The 17,737-nt window shown below is 38.8% G+C and overlaps 1 protein-coding gene across 2 annotated transcripts in view; it reads left to right on the forward strand.

The window, feature by feature from the left end:
* The window catches only part of LOC149845324 (tRNA/rRNA methyltransferase (SpoU) family protein), a 208,494-nt gene that overhangs the window by 61,149 nt on the left and 129,608 nt on the right, over positions 1 to 17,737 (forward strand). For both annotated transcript variants that reach the window (XM_089995694.1, XM_089995695.1), the window contains exons 12-16: positions 4,159 to 4,403; positions 6,810 to 7,058; positions 7,166 to 7,321; positions 11,163 to 11,297; positions 11,402 to 11,644. In XM_089995694.1, the coding sequence (XP_089851820.1) occupies positions 4,159 to 4,403; positions 6,810 to 7,058; positions 7,166 to 7,321; positions 11,163 to 11,297; positions 11,402 to 11,644 (1,028 nt within the window). The remainder of the gene's footprint in view (positions 1 to 4,158; positions 4,404 to 6,809; positions 7,059 to 7,165; positions 7,322 to 11,162; positions 11,298 to 11,401; positions 11,645 to 17,737) is intronic.

Raw genomic sequence — 17,737 nt, forward strand, 5'->3', positions numbered from 1 at the left:
GTGGAAATCCTGTACTACACTTTTGGAGAACCGTGAGGATACTAAAACTCTGTGTGCGATTTTGCCCCTGAACCCAACTAAGTGGTTCACCTCCCGTCTACGATTTTAGGGCGATTCTGTTACTTTGCCTGGGGGTGGTGTGTAGATACATCTGTGGCCATTGGTATACCAAGAAAGTGACATTAGTGAATGCTGATTTTCCTAATGTCCCGACATTAGATGCTGAATTCTAATGTTCCGATGACTGATGCTGAATCCTGCAGTCGGTCGAGGGCCAAGTAGGAAAATCAGTATTAAAATACTAATTTGTGTGTTAAGCTACAACTGAGGATCTAACTTGAACTCGAGAATCATTTACCTGTTTTGAGTATTCGCGGGTTATGGTAATAAAAAGAGGAACAAAAATGTGTGCATTTAATAGGGACATACATATATAAAGAAAACTCTGATAATAACTTAATAAGTTATTCATGCATGAGCATTGAATCCATGCATATTACTCTTCTGCTATGTCACAGGGATTCAGCTAGCAGGGTGCCGCAACCGCGTCGACGCGTCTCGACGCGGGTGCGGTCAACCCGATCCTGGGTGCGTTGACCGCACCCAGGATCATTTAGGTCCATTTTTTTTGTATTTTTTTTTAAATTTTGCCCTATGAAATGGGCTGCGGAATTTTTTTTAAAAAAAATTCTGCTCACAGCTGCTGCTGCTCCTGCCTTTTCAATCCTGATCCTTCTTTTTAGTAAAGGATTTTCTCTCTCCATAATAAATGATAATGATGGTGGTAGCCTTGCTGATCCTTCTTTTTCATAAAAGATTTTCTCTCTCCATAATAAATGATAATGATGGTGGTAGCCTTGCTGGCTAGTAGTATTCACTGTTCTCCTGACGAGATGGGTGCGCTATCGTGCAACTGTATATAAAATGAAATTTGAAAAAACCCACGTCGGGGGAACCCCCAGCCCCCTTATATATATATATATTTTTACATTTTTGCCTCGCCGCACCCCCGCACCCGGGTTTTTTGGAAGTGCCGAATCCCCACACCCACACCCGCACCCGCGCCCGCACCCGCACCCGCACCCGCACCCATGTGACATAGCTGTTCTGCATTAGCTCATGCAATTTTATTGGTCTTTGGAATGTGATGTCTCCTGTTACATAATTCTTGTTCTTAGAATGCATAAATAATCAATTGAAGCATGAGATAGTTGCTACATTTTCTCTAATATACTGCATGAATCTCATTTATATTCTTTTATTCTTATTTGAGTTAATAGAGGGATTCGTACACAGAATCTCGCATTTTGACACCCTACTTGTGTTTTTTCACAGTTGTTGAGACTCAGTGATGGAGCTTGCTACTCTAGAGTGCTACGAAGGCTATATGACTGCCAGACAGTATTCTGTTAGGACAGAGGGGCTCTACTTTAGAATCTTGTTCTTATTATTGTTCATGTTCATATCTCTTAACATTTTATATTTTATTAAATAAAATTAGATTGTCTTCAGTAATGGTAATGTCCTTGTGGTTATGAATGTGATTACGACTGTAAGGCGCTTGGTCTCTAGGAATGTTTCCGCAATTATTTAAAAAAAAATTGTCACTTTTTAACGGGTCGGAGTTGGGGTCGTTATATTACCTGTTTTTATAAAATTGTTTTACAGGTTCGGATGCTCACTAATATCTTGACTTGCTAGCTGGAGACTGCGAACCTTGTGTGACTGGTTTCTGGGTTTTGGGTTCTCTGACAGAGTGACTCATTTATGTTATAGACGATTTTTACTGTCTCAGTTTATTTGACTTTTATTTATTGATTAATAAAGTTTGAGTTATTCTTCTTTGATTCAATGCATAGTCTGTTGTGGTTTGATATATTAAATCTCTGAGGCCCCAGATCCTTGGGTTTGTTTTCGTGATTGTTTTAAAAAAAATTCACTATTTTTACGAGGGTTAGTTGGGGTCGTTAAGACACTATATAAATGATAATGTAGTAGCCAAAGTATACATTGACCAGTTAAAATCTTGCAAAAGAACTAATGCTACTTTTCTATATGTACCACTTCCAGCAAAAGTTTAGATCATGGTAGCATATGAATAGCATTAAATGCTTGAAAGTCCCAATGCAGAACATGAACATTATCTTGAATGAACTATGGAAAATCACAAACTTTTACTAAGGTAGTTCAGTTCCAGAATATTATTTCTAGAATTATGACAATTATGAGATTGAAAAGCAAAATCCAGCTATTCTGAATTGTTGAGAAGCACAAAAGTGAAATCTAGCTGCTGGGCTGGCTTTGAGGTAGAATATTGTGGAAAGGCCTATCTTTCTTTCTCCATGTCCTCTTCTTTCTGTAATTTCTCTTTTCTCATCTAACTGCCCAATTTTCATAAGTGCTCTCTAATGGGGTAATTCATGCCTTTGGTTCTTCTTCTTCGTCTGTATGTAGAACTAGAATAACAACAATATAGTGATAATTAAAAGAAAAACTCTCCTCCAAACCCTCCCCTGCATTTTTTGTAAGTTTTTTTGTTTCCTTGTTCTACTTTAACTTTAACATGAATTGCTGAAAAGGATTTGATTTGCGAAATTTGTCCTTTATAGGACAACTTTGAACTTTCTATAGGCCAACTGGAGATATTTCTGTATATGTTTTTGCCTAAGTTGTCAGCGTCCGAGTTGGGATAGTGCTAGAAACTAATGCATTGTTCTTTTCAGTGGGCATTTGTGTGCCTCAGAAGTGAAAAGGGTGCCAGTAGGCCAATCACCACAAACATGGGTGCTGCATTGTGTGTGGAAACTGGCCCTCATGGAAACATTTTCTTTGGGGAAAGGAGGTGGAGCCATTTTCCATGGAAGGAGAGCTTGCATGGGGTTCTGTTGGGACCCTTCTTCCCGGGCATGCAAATATGCCCTTAAGAAAAGCACCCATAATAATTATGATATGTTCTTAGGAAATGCAAAAATCAGATCTCTTTTGAGGTCAGATTGTTACAAGAAATAACAGTTATCATTTGTATTCTCAGAGAACATCGTGGTATGTTTAAAGTACCAGTAACATGTATATGGAAAGTAAACACAAAAATTGTGTTAAGCAAAAAAATAATAGGGAAAACATAAGCCATATGTACCTTATTTAGTAATGCACCCATATGTCTCCTACTCTTTTTCCAGTTTGATAAAATGTTAATGCATCTTCATGAATATGTAGTATTTAGTATCATGGCTAATGTTCTACATATTTAACAATTTTATGGCACATTAGACCATTGAGAAAACCCAACAGCAAAAGGTGCACACATGCAAACACACATACAAGGGTGATATTGATGCCATGGTGGTGACTCACATCGGTGGATAACAGTATTCTTGTATATTTGAAAAGCAAAATTTGTTTAATTTTTATACTCCCAAAATTGACACATGTAACTTACATTCTTAGAATTAGTGAAATTAACTTGGTTGCACCAATTAATATAAGGTACCATATGGTATTTTGAAAATTATTATGGGTAAAATAATTTGGGTGGACTTTACATTGATATATTATGGCCATACTTTTATCTCCTACAGTCTATGTCACAGGGATTCAGCCAGACAGGTGCTGCACCCGATGCGGCGCGGGTGCAGGTGCGGCACCCGGTGCGGTCAACCCGACCCTAGGTGCGGTCAACGCACCCAGGGTCATTTTGGTCCATTTTTTTTAAAATTTTGCCCTACGAAATGGGATGCAGAATTTTAAAAAAAATTCTTGGGGGGGGGGGGCTGCCCCCCTAGGGACCCGCACCAGGGGAACCTTGGACCCCCCTTATATATGTATATATAGATATTTTATTTTTATTTTTTGCCACACCCCCCACCCATGGTTTTTGAAAGTGCCGCACCCTCGCACCAGCACCTGCACCTGCACCCATGTGACATAGCCTACAGTCCTACTCATTTACCAGTAACATTTAAATTTGCATTTTATTTTCCTGTGAGGTACATTGTCCTTATTTTTTCTCCCATGTGCTTTTATGATTTTGAAAATTCTATCTGTTAGATGTGTGGTATCCTTTGACTCTCAATGCTCTATCACAAAAAGAGTGGCTTTGCTTCTTGTCTTCTTCATGGTGGACTTTAACAAAATTTCCATGTACTTACGTAAACACAGGATCTTTGAGGGAAAAGGTTCACTATTGGCTTTCTCAAGACAGTTTTGCATCTTCCTGCATTGAAACATCTCTCCTGAAGAAGTTATATGACTTCCCTGAAAAATTTATTTCAAATCATTCTTCTCACAGTTTGGTTACATTTGATGATGAGGACCTAAGCGTGTGGAAGTCAGAGGCACAGAGATGGGCCAGGATGCTCTTCCTCATTGTGTCAAAAGAGAGCCAATTGGAACATATATTTTCAGTATGTATTCTCCAGCTCTTTACTGTTTGGCACATCTTTATTTTGTCATCTATCTTTCAGTTACTTCGTGATGCTGGTTTATTTATTTATCTTAAGTAGATGTTTAAGACCTATTTGTTTGAAAAAAAGTATCCTTACCTAGACCTGTGTGATGGCATGCTTGTGCTGGTGGGAAAACTATTCATTTGGTCTGCGTCAAATGTCATGCTTCGTCTGACATCAGACATGCTGCATGTCATTGTGTGCAGCAGAAAGAAAATGGAGTCTCTGTCAAACCCCGTGTTGTGAAAAGCGTTGAGGCGTAGCGAGGTGCTCCACCAAAATCTGAGGCGAGGCGTAAGCCTCGAGGCGCAAAGCGTAAGCCTCAAAAATTTTTTTTATTAAAACTTAAAAAAGACTATAAAAATTATCTAAAATTATAAATAAATAAGAAATGCTTTATTGATGAAGCAACAACCAACAAAAAATAAAAAATCTCAAATAAATACGGAAAAAATATGAACTGCAACATAGAATATCAGTAAGCATCCTTGTGGACAAAAAACAAACGAATTATTCTTTTCTAAAAAGAATCAAAACTGCTCTGGAACTTAACACATAGATCACTTTCTGTCAATGTGCTCAATACAGAAATTCAAAACTGTCATTAGGCTTAATACATCTATATCCTGTTATGGAACTTAACATAAATAAATTTCTGTCAATATCCTTAATACAAAAATTCATCAAAACCAAAAACATGCAAAGTAGGGATTTCTACGTAATTATTCTTTTTATCAAACACACATATCAGATTATTAAGTCTATAATTTTTTTTTTAATGCTGGAAAGGCATATCAGATAGACTTGCAGATTATCATCAGAAGCAAAACACGCAGATGTAGGGATTTCAACTTATTATATATTTTTTTCCTCAATGTCAAATCCGCATATCAAAAATTTTCCCTAGGCTGGTAATGCATATCAGGTGTATTTGCAGATTTTCATTAACAACAAAAACACGTAGATACTGCAATTTCAACATATTATATCTTTTTCACTGTCAAACACGCGTATCAAAATTTTCCCCAATGCTGGAAATGCATATCAGGTGTATTTGCAGATTTTCATTAAAAACAAAAACACGTAGATACCACGATTTCAACATATTATATCTTTTTCACTGTCAAACACGTGTATCAAAATTTTCCCCAATGCTGGAAATGCATATCAAGTGTATTTGCAGATTTCCAGCAAAAGCAAAAACACGCAGCTGCAGTGATCGTATCCATTAACATACAAAAAAATTAACCATCTAATGAAACATAAAACACAAACATTTTTTAATGTAACACCAGGTTTCTGTACATAAAAGAAAACGCAGGACCCCTAGCAGAAACACAACAGAATGTATTTGGCACAGAATCATCCGGACAAAAATAAATAAAATCACGCCTCATAGCAAAGTGCGCAGGTTTCTAATCTTTTGTTTTTCTTTTATTTTCAGATGCATATTGAGAATGCCGAGCACATTCAGAGGTGTATTGAAAACGCAGAACACCTTTGGATGTATATTGAAAACGCAAAACATACGCGGAAGCATCTTGAAAACGCAGAGCACATTCAGAGGTGTATTGAAAACGCAGAACACATTAACTGAAAACAAAAAGAATAAATTAGAATAGTTGAATGCATTTCTGTGCATGAACTACGGCAAAAAGAGAGACAAAATCTGTGCATCTGTGCATTTTTTTGTATCGCGCGAGAGACGAGAGAAGAGATAATAAGAAGAGGAGGAGAACAAGAGAGCAAAAAAAATCCATACCTGTTTCGGGGCTCCACCACGCGAGAGAGAATGTTGTGAGCTTGTGAGAGCCGTGAGGGAGAGAAGGCTGCCGTGAGGGAGAGAAGGCTTTGAGAAAAAAAATCAAAACACATAAAAGGAGTAGGTAGGGCTTTGTTTAAGCCTTATTTTTTTGGTCGAATGAGGGTTTTGACCCTCATTTGACCAAATAAATCGAGGCGGGTACGCCTCAGTCCGAGGCGTGCCTCGCCTCAAGGCGTGCGCCTCAAGGCCTATGAGGCGCACGCCTCAAGGGTATTGCGTTTCAAGCCTACGCCTCAAGGCACAAAGGCCTTCGCCTTGAGCCGAGGCGTGCTTTTTGAGCCTTGAGGCACGTTTTTAACAACACTGGTCAAACCTCTCTCTCTCTCTCTCTGAGTTCTAAAGTTTTCCCTTCATTCTTCTTGAAACTATGATTTTTAAAAAGTTATTAGTTTCTATAGAATTACATCAAATGTATAGAATCTGAATGATCTTTACTTGTTGTACCGGCTTGGTTATCATTATTGTTATCTAAGGCTGAGCTTACAGTCTGGGTTTTCTGTTTGTGTAAATTTTAACTTCTTGACTATATTATTTTGCAGTTTGTCCGAAAGTATGGTTTGACCATCATCCAACAGAACCAACATATGCAATGGAACTGTAGCAAGTTTCTTCTTCTTGTCATCAGCTTGATTCAAGAATGCCAAACCTATCAAAAGAAGATGGCTTGTCACAGTGCAAAAATGAAGACCAAGGAAAAAACATGCAATAACTGTGCAACTATGGGAGTGGTGTTTCATTCAATTTGTTATTGTTTTGAAAAATCCTCTGAAGCATTCCTTCATATATTGGTACGAATGTATTGGGAAAATCCTTTTTTTGTTGTTGCTGAAGTAATAGTAACCACTTTGTCAAATATTACTTATAGTAAAATAAATTTGCTGCTTTCTATCTGTAGGAGGAGCTTGTTTCTTTAGCAAAATCAGAATCTATCATATTATGGTCCTGCAATATGTTACAAGGTGGGCCCTTGCCTGGTTCTGTAATGGGAAAGCTTGGAGGCCCTAGTCAACGGAGATTGGCAACTTTTTCATCTACAACCCTGCTTCAGGCTGTGAGTTACTATTTGTAATTTCTGACTGATTGAATGTAGGGAACATCTGGTTTTGTTCTTTTCATATACTGATACACCATGAAGTTATTTCAGGGAAAATGAATGTCATAATAATTTTTCTATTATGTGATGCTTTCATCTTATTCCTTCCTTGTCATGGATGGTGAACTTTTTTTCTCACATTTGTTTGAGAATTTGGATTTAGCGCTTGCATGACTCTTCTGGTAATATAGACTCTTCTATAAGTTTTCTTGTCAAAATTTTCTATTCAAAGTAAATGGTTGGAACTTTAAGAATTGATGTTACATAGAGCTCCAGAAAGTTTCTGGAGACTGAAGAAAACTATATATAACAGGCCTACTGATTATGGATCTGGACCCTGTCTTTTTCATTCATTTCAATGTGGATGAGAAAACAAGCTTCAGGACTTTGAACCTCCTTATAGGCGGTGTTGTTGTTAGGCTTCTTTAACCTTTAACAGGACATTGTCCATAAAGAAAAAATGAAAGGTCATGACAACTGAGCAAGCCATGTCATATTGTGGGATATCGTAGGCCTTGGCTGACTATTTCATTGGAAAGCTAAATTTTGCAACTATGGAATGCATCTATGTCACATGGGTGCGGGTGCGGGGATTCGGCACTTCCAAAAAACCCGGGTGCGGGGGTGCGGCAGGGGCAAAAATGTAATATATATATATATTGTGTCTCATTATTCATTTTCTAATTTGCAGATATTATTTGAAGCCTAATATATACCTTCTGTGCATGTGTGTGTGTGTGTGTGCACCCAACAATGGGAAAGCGGCCGGAAGTTCTGTTGGATATGGTTGGAAGCATTCTAACTCATTTGGCTGTTGGGTGGCTGAAAAACAATCGGAAATTCCATCAAAATCCTATGGGTTTGCCAGTCATTTTCTCGACTCCTAACAACAGAAAAATGGCAGGGGTTACCATCAACATTGGGTTGCACCATCTGTTCAATTTCTGACCGGCCGTTCTGTCATGAGTTGACTATTGAGAAAACTTCCATGCACTAACAAGTGAATAACGTTAGAATGTGGCATTAGGTTGAATAGATGCGTCTTTGAGTGAAAACATTGGTTGATATGCACTAACAAGGTGCAGTGGTAGCTGTGAAAGTATCTCCAACAAGATACTAATATCAAGACCTTAATATTCTTGATATTGAACCCACCACGAAAGCACAATAAGAACACTTTAGAACACTTGTGCACAAAAAGCACAACCCACAAATAACTCACAAATGCACAAAGGCATAAAATAATGGAATCAATTTATTGAGAACTTGGGCTTTGACTCAAAGCCATGGAGAAATACAAAGGGGAGAACCCCTATTTATAACATCACTAAAGGGGGCCTTGGAGGGGCTCCACCCATAGTCGTTGGAGCCCCTCCAACGGTCACAAATGTGACCGTTGGAGAGGGCCCAACGACTATGTTGGTGGCCCCCCCAAGGTACCTTTTAGGTACACATCCAAAAAGAAATAAAAAGAACAAAAAGAAAAATAAAAATAAAAGAAAAATAATTACAGTCACATCCGAAAAGTGAATGTGCGCAAAAATAGGGAAAAGACTAAACTACCCTTATGACAAAATAAATATATATTTTATATATATATTTGAGTAGATACATATACATATATATTAATATATGTATATGTATTACCATATATATATAAAATATATATATTACATTATATGATTAATGTACATAATTTAACACATGGTGTGCTGTCACGTGCTTGTGTTTTTCAGTGGCCAGCATGTGGTGCTTAAGCTTATCCAACAAACCTATAAAGCCTTAAGTTCTCATCTCTCGCTGGTGCACCTTCTTATCTAGTGGAAGCATCTATTTCAAGTGTCATGTTTGGCAAGGTTTCTTTTGTAAGAATCTTTCAAACAAATTGAGATTGCACCCCTTTTGCTGCAAACCTGTCACTTGGAATCAATCCAAACATCACCAAACCCTTATTTTGACACACTTCTTTCTGCCATCTTGCAACTGATTTATTGCATGCTTTTCATGTCTGTGCCTCCAGCATTGACATGAACCTGTCGATGTCATTGCTTACTGCACACTATGCTACCAATGCATGTCACTATCTATCTATAATCAACACTACACACAGCCTTTCCAACAACATGTTTTCCACTGAGTGATGCTATTTTTTCACTTGATTCCTTGTTCCAAGTTCCATCACTGCCCACATGCTGTCAAGCATGTGCTCAACTTCAAGGACATGATAGTGCAACAAGCAATGAGATCAGCAAGTTTGTAGCACTTCATGGTGGCAGCTGTGTGATTTGGAGAGTTTTAGCAGCAACGAAAAGTTGATTGTCAAGTTCTGGTAGCGAGGGAACGACCCTTGATGAGCATAATGGAGTTGATTTCCAATAGATTGTTGAATTCCTTAAGTGACACAGAAGGTGCTATATGAAACAGTTGATTGCCGTCTAAGACACCTATATGAGACACCCTTAGTGTGACGACGATTCATGTTCTTCTTGCTTAGGTGCAACATAGAGGGTGCTGGAGTGGCAAGTGAATGGCAGTTCATCCGTGAGGCATGAACATATGGATTGTTGGAATCAGGCAATGGGTGCTATAGTTGTTGCACTATACTGTCTAAACCATGGATGGAGTGCATGGGAACTCGATTGAGTGTCTTGTCTAGTATGACTGTATGGGTTTTGGTTGGTGGCTCTCATGGTGATGATTTACGCCTCCCATCACAATTTTTACAACATTGGTACTATGATCTAATATCTTGCCATTACCAAAGATTTGATTTCTTTTAATGCCGAGTACTATATATTTCTTGCATCTTTCACATGTACTCTCACTGAGTCCTGTTCTATTATCTTGATGTTTTTGGCATTCATCCTCAATCCACATGTTTATATTGATCTTTAACTGTCTCTTTTCATTTTGAGTTACAAAGGACTACATATTCATGGTTCATCCTTGACGATTTTTGTTCATTGCACCATAAGCATTGGATGGAGCATTGACTTCATTAAATGACTTTTCTTGGATTGTCCATGATAGAATCCAACGAGGGGTTTGGAGGGGGCTAAATATACTTTTGTATGCAAACCAAAGTCATGATAGAATTTCAGTGCTCAGGCAGACATTCAATGGTGAATAGTTGGCCTTTCAGAAATAATGATCTCTTCAAAATGTAGTTCTGTATTTACATGCTCTTGTAAGAGGCATTTGGACTTAAATGATCATTTAAGTTAACATATTTGGTTTTCACTCCACTGCCGAACTTAGGGAATATAACTTACGCTTTATTGTGCTTCCAGGAGCTGTTGCTCTTTTTGCCCCTCTATTTTGCATAATACTATGGGATTGCAGCACTCTATCTTCTTGTATTATCACTTTTTTTATACTTATAGACTCTTCATGCATGTAAAGGCAACATATTGTTTACTTTTTATTATATCTTACATGGTTTGAGAGTGGGTGCAATTTTTATTTTCCAGACATTTTGTTAACATGGTGGTTCTTTTTGTAGGAAATTACTAGGTTTATTCTATCAGACATGATCTTGGTCAGGCATTTTTTTGGAAGACTTCAGAAATATCTGTTTCTTTAGTAAAATCTTTGTAATTGCGGAAAGTTCACACAATCATATCAAAAGTTAGAAAACACACAAAAATAAATCTATTTAAAGTGCTTCAGAAGAAGTTTCTAAATTAGGAAATTGTCGTTAGATTTTCATTATGATGTTATGCTTGATATTTGCATGTTCAGTCTTTTCTCTTCGGATGTTTCTTCATAGTTTTATTATGTCTCTCTCTCTTTTTTTTAGATTATATCTATAAAGGCTGTCACTTCAGTAGTGGCATTGTGTGGTTGCTCAGAAGATGCCCTGGTTGGTTCGGCAGTTGAATTTTTATGGAGTTACACTTGGAAGGTGATTACATTATTGCCTCCTGACACCGAGGTATGTTTATAAACTGCATTTTATTTCTGCATTTATTATTAGTTTTATATTCAGATTACTAACCATGTGATTACTTTGTTATTTTCCATTGTAATCTTATCTAGACTGGAGCAGAAGTTCAGCTAGCTGCACATGAAGCATTGACTGATGTTCTGGGGGCATTATCTGCTAGTTTTTTGCCTGTAGATGTTCATCTAAAAATGCTGAATGATAAGTCAATGGATGGAGAGGCAGATACAAGAATCATTTTGGATTCTTTGGTGAACAAGTTTCTTGACTGCATCAATGATCTTCTTGCAATAGGAAGACTAGCACGCAGTCGGCGAGCTGTTTTAATTCACTGGAAGGTTCTCTATTTTGATTATTTTTTCCTTCCGTATTATATCGTATTACTCTATCGTTGCATAGGCCTTCTCTGGTTTAAATTAGATTGTTTTTGCAGCCATGCTATTCCATGTTATTGTGCAGTTTATATGTGTTTCTCATGTGTGCCTGCACACACACACATCTATGTCACAAAGATACAAGTATGTACGTCTACGTGCTTCATGTACAGGACACAAATTTGTCAATTTTATACAAATTAGGACACGGAGACACACACATATATACATATATGTGTGTGTGAATATTTCTTTGTACCATATTTGAAAGTTCATGATAGATTAAATATGATTTTTGTGATATTTAAAAAGTTGAGGTATTCCGGTGAGAGGGGGTATTTTTGTGATATTGAATAAGTTGGGAGCAGTTATGGTGAGAGAGATGGGGAGGGATAATTAGTTGTGTGTGTTGTAATGAATTTCTTGTCCATGTTATATGAGACATGTAACACCTCAGAATCCCAACTTGGGAAATCCTTTAGATTTTTAGGGTAAATTATTTTTTTGAAATACATTGTGCGAAGCGAAAAAACCAAAAGGGAAAAACAAGTGGAAATTTTGGGCTGGTTACAGAGAACAACAAGATGAAACATTTTATTAACCACATTTTACAAGATGATACAAGATTTCTCTTTTTGCAAAAACCAACTGCCAAGATCTTTGACGTTCTAAAAGTGTGGGTTCAGTCCTCTGCCGCACATCGAGCTCCATCTCATTACGAGAAGTAAAACACCTGCATCCTCATAAAACGAGGTAAGTACTCTTGCGAGCTGGTGAGAAATCAACCACGACAATCCATTCCACAATTCATAGCATTTATAACATGATATGCATCAAAGAACATAATTAACCATAGTAACAACACAAGTGAATATATCATGCAGAACCGGTAAAGTACTGTGAACTGTGCATAGGTACAAGTGGGCATATATATGCAAGTTGTGACAAGTACGAGAACTAGGAATGAACAGTACGAAACAATGTGCACCATGATGAGACGATAAGAAACATTTTGCCATGGTAGGGCGTCTCTACGAGATGTGTAAACAACGTATACACTATATAACTCTAACATATGGGAGCCCGCCATCACAAGATGTTAAACCAAAGTAACAACAAAGTGGATCTTAACTGTAATTAGAGCAGAACGAACAAACCTTGCATGCATACGTGTATCTGCATTATAGTGGTACAGTTTAGTATATCTGAAGAGAGGTACCAAGCGTAGCTGTGGTAAGCAGTGGGAATAGCGCTAAATTGCAACGAGGAGTATTTCGTCAATTGACTAGCCCAAAATAAGGCCTCTCTAGAAATACATGACATCACGTTGCTATCATTGGTGAGCTCGACTCACGAGGTGGGTCTATCACCCAAGATAACCCGCCAAGGAGTTCTATGACACGGTTACACAAATTATTGACATGTCTAACACGTACTCAATCATAGTCACATGCCATTTTCCCAAGCTATCTTGAAATTCGAGAATTATCATAACCCGCGCAACCAAAAGTTATGTGTATCGAGAAAATGTGTAAGTGTCACGTGGCATAGACACCTAATGGGAAACATAGTGTCTGAATTGTCGAACCAGTGCATTCAAATAATTCCGACTAAGTGCGAGAGCACTACGCCAATGGTTTTCTTGCTAATCTTTGCATCGTTACATTGCATAAGATTTTTACCTGCTTCATGTATGTTGCCAACCACATAATTGCGTGGATTGCCAACTATGTGGTACGCAAGTGGCTTCCTTACCGTTCTTTGTATCGTAACATTACATATTAATATGACACAAGTATTTTAAAAGCCACTCCATAGCGTAAAAGTAATAAGTTGACAATAACGCACGTCGGTGACCTAAAGTGCAAGTGGAGAGTTATCATACATATGAGAAATATTTATTTATACTTCCATGGTAACAAGTGGAAACACGTGCCAAAAGTGACGCGGCAAAGGTGGTCATGCCATGTCTTGCGAAACCCACCCCAATCGGCCATTGGGGCCACGACATGGGGGAGTCCGAAATATGACAATGACAGATGTCGGCAGCCTGCTGCCTCCAACTGCTTCGGCAACCTCATACACAGGGTTGCGCCAAGGCCCCACTACGGCAGCGAAACCGAAACTACACCGTCACGACTGCTGACAATTTACCGCAATCGCACAACTAGGCGTAGCTCGAGAATGATGCCTCCCATCCCACGTAGGGTGCTGCTGGCACGTAGGTCTTAGCGACCTAGTGGTCCGGACAGAGATCCAGACCATGGTTGCCAGTTGAGGAAGCGGGAGCAGGAAGCGATACGGGAAGCGGGAGCGGGAAGCGAGGCACTTTCAAAATTTTAGGAAGCGGGGAAGCGTGGGACCACTTAGGACCGATCCGGGAAGTGACCTAGGAAGCGTCTCGGAAGCGAGGGGAAGCGAAAAAAAATAAAAATAAAAAATAAAAAATACAAAAAAATTGAAAAAAACAAGGGAAGCGTGGGGGAAGCGAGGGGAAAGCGAGGGGGAAGCGTGATGGGAAGCACGCTTCCCATTAAAGGGAAGCGCGTCCCCCATTAAAGGGAAACACGTCCCCCATTAAAGGGAAGCGCACTTCCCAAAAAAGGGGGACGCTTCCCCCCACGCTTCGGAAGCGCGCTTCCCCTTTTAGGTAGGCGCTTCCGGTAACCCTGATCCAGACCCACGCCATTAGACCAGGTGGTCCCCAAAAAGCCGACAGCAAGTCTGGACATTCGGTCCAGACTTGCATGCACACTGGCACCTAAGCGCACCACCTGAACCAGATTCGGTTCAGGTGCTGCAGCCGCCTGACTCAGGCCTGGTACATGCCTGAGTTCGTGCTCGGGTCCTGAACACTAGTCTGGACAGAGATGTCCAGACCAGCAAGGGTGCTGGTCACACCAAACGAAAAGGGGGAGGCAGGGCGCTGAAAGGAGCGCCTGCCACCAGGTGCCGGCGTCACAGTGCCAACCGAGTGCGTGTCCAGCACTCGGTCGTTGGCCTGGGCACGTCGATGGCCACCCTAACCCTGTCTGGGCCCTGTGCACAGACCAGGGGTGCCCAAAGTCCAGTCTGAACCAACTTGGTCCAGACTGAGACAAACCGAAAAGAGAGAGAAAGGGGTGACAGTTTGGCTATGAACGAGCCCAAACTATCATGCAAGTACAAAAAAAATATAGATGATGGCAGCGTTGTTTCCATCCTTCCACCATGAATGGTGGTCGCAATACAGGCAGACCACACTCAAGACCCCAAAACGTCAAATGGAAAAGCAAAGAATCCGAACTCCAAAACGATGAAAGGGAAAGAGAGGAGCATTCTCAAAATCGTAACACAAGCATGCAACACGAGTTAGTATATATCTAATCCACCAAAACGAAAAACCTATATGCTTAACATAAAATGCATACTAGGAATCCAATTTCATGCTATAAGGAGGATATAAGCATATACATCTTTTGATAGAAAAACGAAAACATGCAAAACGGAAGATAGTCAAAACCTCACCTCCGAGGCTTTCAACTGCCGTAGAGGAAACTTCGGGTGATAAGCTTCTGGGCTTCCACAAAAAATGGCGCTTGCCCCCCCCCCCCCAAAAAAAAAAAAAAAAAAAAACACGCCCCACGGTTTGGGGGAGAGAGAGAGAGAGAGACCCACTTAGGGCTTTCTCTTCCTTTCTCCAAGGCATTAATGCCTTGGGTTTTAGAATGAAGGGCCAGGATTTTTTTAGAAGGGATGAAGGGCTGGGATGGCTTCACGCCCCCTATAGCCGCCCACTCCACCAACCGAATTCCTCTTTTCAAATCTTTCAGAAAGGTTTTTAAAAACGCCATCCAACAGGTTTTGTAAAAGCCATTAAGGTTTGGGAGAAATTACAAGGGGAGCCCCAAGGCTGCCACCCTTTCCAGCTAATGGAAGTGCGCCATTTAGGCTGCACTTAAGATCTTTCAAAATTGCCATGGGTTGCCGCCCACTTGGCCAACCCACGACTAGGATTCTAAAAGTTCTGGAAATCTTACCATGCTGCCAGCGTCCAGTTGGTCAACCATTGACCAGCTGGTCCTCTAGGACCAAAAACGTTCACATAGAAGGCCACCCAATGGGTCTGGGTCGCCCCATGGGTCTGGGCGGACTCCAGATCCAAAACGTAAAATACTCATTAAATAAAAATTAACTCCCTCTCACGTCATATTTTCATTTTCAAATTCTTAATTGACATGCAATGTTCAAAGCTCCTTTGAAACATTTTTCATCGTTTGCGAGAAATGCTCTCGTTACGACTCTCGTACTATCGATATGTATTTTTAGTAATTCACATGCACTGACGGTGTTTTTCGCCGTTTGAGTCCCAAATTCGGGGACAAACTAAATACATATATTATGGACTTACCCTTAAATTTTCAGAAGTTAATTCGTCCAGAATTTCCTTAAATCACTATTTACATTCTACTTACACGATTTAAGTCTCGCGTAGTCAAGTATGCATAAATTACGAGAAATTCTTGCAGTCACACAAGGAATTTCCGTCACTGAAGTACAACAATTCATATATTATATTTATGCAACACATTATAAATTTCCATCTTATCAGAAAGATTTTCTCAGAAAAACCTCGGGTCTTACAAGACGTGAAGAAATTAACGTGTCCCTGTGACAGGTATGCATGTGTATGTGTGCAAGCCAGAGTCTCTGTGCGTGTGTGTGTAAATATTGTCTTTCCTTTCAAATATTAATATAAACTGTCGATTTTCTATTGAGTTTTCACATTCAGTTTCAATTGCATTCAGGGGCTTTGCCAGGTATGGCAGTTGCTCACTATTTGCCAAAACTTTTATAGTTGCTCTCTATTAGCGCTGAGAACAGGTGGGATAGAGGTTGGATATTTGTGCCTGATTGACAATACCTGTCTTCAATTCAGCTATGTATTTTCAGATCCAATATTGGGAAATTTTCAAATAGGGGCCCATCTGTTGCCCTAAATTCCAAATGTAGGTCCATCTTTTTGAAAGCCAAAATAAAGTACTAGCCAGTGTTGTGAAAAGCGTTGAGGCGTAGCGAGGCGCTCAACCAAAAACCGAGGCGAGGCGTAAGCCTTGAGGCGTAAAGCGTAAGCCTCAAAAATTTTTTTTGAAAACTTTTAAAAAATTATAAAAAAATATCTAAAAATACAAATAAATAAAGAAATGCGTTATTGATGAAATTGACAACCAATAAGAAATAGAAAATGTCAAATAAGTACTAAAAAATATAAGATTAACATATAAAAGTAACTAAAACCTGATTACATAACTAAAAAATATATGAGATTAGCCTACAAAAGTTAAAATATATGGGATTAACCTATAAAAGTTAAAATATATGAGATTATTCTAAAAAATATGAGATTAACATATAAAAGTAACTAAAAAATTGATTACATAACTGGAAAATATATGAGATTAACTAAAAGAAATTAAAATATATGAGATTATTCTAAAAAATATGAGATTAACGTATAAAACCTAACATCAAACCATGACAGTATATCATACACCTAACATCAAACCATGGCAGTAGAAGTAAATTTAGCCACAAACAACTTAGTTATTGTATTGTGGAATAATTAAAGATTGATAAAATTGATTAAATACTTAGTATCAAGAGCATTTACATTATTATGCCATAAAATAAGTTTGTTTGCATGTGCACACAGTGTTCTGGCCAATGAATGGAAACTCTAAATAAAGTAAAGTAAAAGGGTAAAGAAGACATGAGAGGGATCCCCAACATGAAAAGAGATCTGATATTTTTTTATGACATAAGAAGCGAACCAATACAATTAGCCAGAATCCTATATATTCCCAAACCTATACCATGTGCTTGAAGTTAGACTATTGGATTTGATTCCTGAATTAGTTATACTTGTCAAATTATGTGTTGAAAACTACGTTTCTATAAGCTAAGTAACCAGTGAAACTATGGTTCTCTTTACTGATCCAACTGTGATTTGCATCTTTTTATGAGACAGCGTGCAAAATACAACACTCCCAGTGTGGATGCTATTGAGAAAGCAAGAAC

Source organism: Nuphar pumila, chromosome 2 (genome assembly GCF_984573655.1).
Source record: "Nuphar pumila chromosome 2, dmNupPumi1.hap1.1, whole genome shotgun sequence".
Taxonomy (NCBI): Eukaryota; Viridiplantae; Streptophyta; class Magnoliopsida; order Nymphaeales; family Nymphaeaceae; genus Nuphar; species Nuphar pumila.